Source organism: Saprolegnia diclina (genome assembly GCF_000281045.1).
Source record: "Saprolegnia diclina VS20 unplaced genomic scaffold supercont1.19, whole genome shotgun sequence".
Classification (NCBI taxonomy): Eukaryota; Oomycota; class Saprolegniomycetes; order Saprolegniales; family Saprolegniaceae; genus Saprolegnia; species Saprolegnia diclina.
This window is the reverse complement of record NW_008246086.1, coordinates 3842-5719: the sequence shown is the minus strand read 5'-3', so window position 1 is coordinate 5719 and position 1878 is coordinate 3842. Positions and strand designations below refer to the sequence as shown.

At 56.0% G+C, this 1878-nt stretch overlaps 1 protein-coding gene across 1 annotated transcript; it reads right to left on the bottom strand.

Moving 5' to 3' along the window:
• Nucleotides 1–31: 31 nt before the first annotated feature.
• SDRG_06811 (hypothetical protein) lies at nucleotides 32–606 on the bottom strand (the record flags this gene model as incomplete). Its single annotated transcript, XM_008612615.1, has 2 exons — nucleotides 32–103; nucleotides 175–606. The coding sequence occupies 2 exons, from the start codon at nucleotides 604–606 to the stop codon at nucleotides 56–58; spliced, it is 480 nt and encodes a 159-aa protein (XP_008610837.1). The 3' UTR covers nucleotides 32–55.
• Nucleotides 607–1878: the final 1272 nt, after the last annotated feature.

Sequence of the window (1878 nt, the reverse complement as noted above, 5' to 3'; positions counted from 1 at the left end):
TTGTACGCGGGCTGGACCACGCGCCATTCCTGCGGGTTGACGTACAGCTGACGCGTCAGCGTCGACGGCGCTTGGGCCGAGTAGAGCACGTTGGCCGTCGCATCTTGCGAATCCGGGGCCACCTACATGACAACAGCATAAGGTTTGATGCGATGGGAATAGACAATGTCGTACCTCAGGCTGGGTGAAGGCATAGACACCCTTCTTGCTCAGGTTGGCCGCAACTTGGAGCAAGCCAGCCACCGAAGTGGCCGTCTTGATGCTCTGGAGGTCATCCGAGATGGGCGCGAGGCCCTTGGTCGTCAGCGTCCGCGTGTCGAGGCACGACTTGTAGTACTCCGACACCTTGGGGTAGCCCGCGCCGAGGATCTGGCGAATGACCGCGTCGTTCTTGTCGCCAAGGACGCTGAATGATGTGTCGGTCTTGTCTTGGTCCGCCGGAATTACGGCTTGCTTGTACCACCCACCGCACGCGTACTGGTAAAAGTCGTCGCACGGGTTCGCGTTCGTGTCCATGAGCGCGCGCATGTCGGCGGGGATCTCGTTGACGGTGCCGGCAATGGCGACAGCGGCCAAAGCGCTGGCGGAGGCGATGATCTTGACCATGGGAAGTAAATTGAGTTGTGTTGAATGTGGGCCAAGGTTGCCGTGCACGAAAATCACCAACGCAACCCAATGAACACAACCAACGTCCAGTCCATTCTCCCTCCATCAGGACGTGGAGGGAGAATGGACTGGACGTTGGTTGTATAATCTGAGTACCGTTGTGCATTGCCTGGTCGTTGAACAGGGCTTGCGTTGACAAGCGTCGCGACATGGAGATTGGTCCGTACCGAGTCGCAGCATTTGGCGAAACGAGAAGCGTTGAAAAGCTACACCGACTGGACGCTCGACGCAACACGTTGCGCTTTTGTACGTTGTGATTGGTCATGTCGTTGGTTGTTGTTGAAGTGAGTCTATTTAGATATAATTTACACTGAACTGTTTTTGGGGGTGGACTTTCGATTCAGAGCGTGTTGTGCTAGACGGCAGCAGCAGCGAGGCTTAGCCGTGTTGAAGGCGAGGCGTATGGAGGGCGCAAGCCGGGACGAAGAGATTAGAAGCCAAGCGTCGTGGCACAGGGCGTGCATCATTTAAAGGAGGCACATCGCTTGGGTATTCAGCATCAAGTGGTGGAGATGCAGCTTGGTCAAGAACGGGTGTCACAACGGCGCCTCGGGTGTGATTGGTCATGTCAGTGATCACTGATTATCAGACGTCTGAGAATGTTCCAGAGACCTTGGAAGTCACTAGACCCGATCGGTATTGCGATACTAGCATTGGGACATAAATCAGCTAGATATTCAACGCGAGCCAATACATGATGCTTTGAGCCTTCATAATTCTAGACGCACCTGTCACGAGCACTGGAGGTTAGGGCGCACCGTCGCCAGGTTGGCCTGCATGTTGGCGTGGAGCGAGTGGAAGGCCTCGAGACGCTCGTCCGTTTCGGTCGACGGCGCTTCTTTTTGGCCAACTTGGAGACATTGGCCACCACCGTTGACGCCGATGCACCGTCGGTTTCTCGACGGTGGTTGTTGCCACTGGGTGTGCTCATTGGAGATGGGTGCGTACGGAGCTCGCCAATCTTTAAATGAGCTCCGCTTCGTTGAGCGCCAAAAATAGAATATCGGCGAGAATTCGAACCTACGTGGCATCGTCCCGTTGCACCAACGAACGATCTTATTGCTGAGCGCTCGTAGAGATCCGACTTGCCGGCTACCGACGTCGTCCAAACTTCGACTGGCGAGTGCTGCCGGCGCACCACCTTGGCGTCTTCGCGACCTATTATCAGCAACCAAGCCGAGCTGCTGCGCTTGTCCCACTACGGCAACCCGC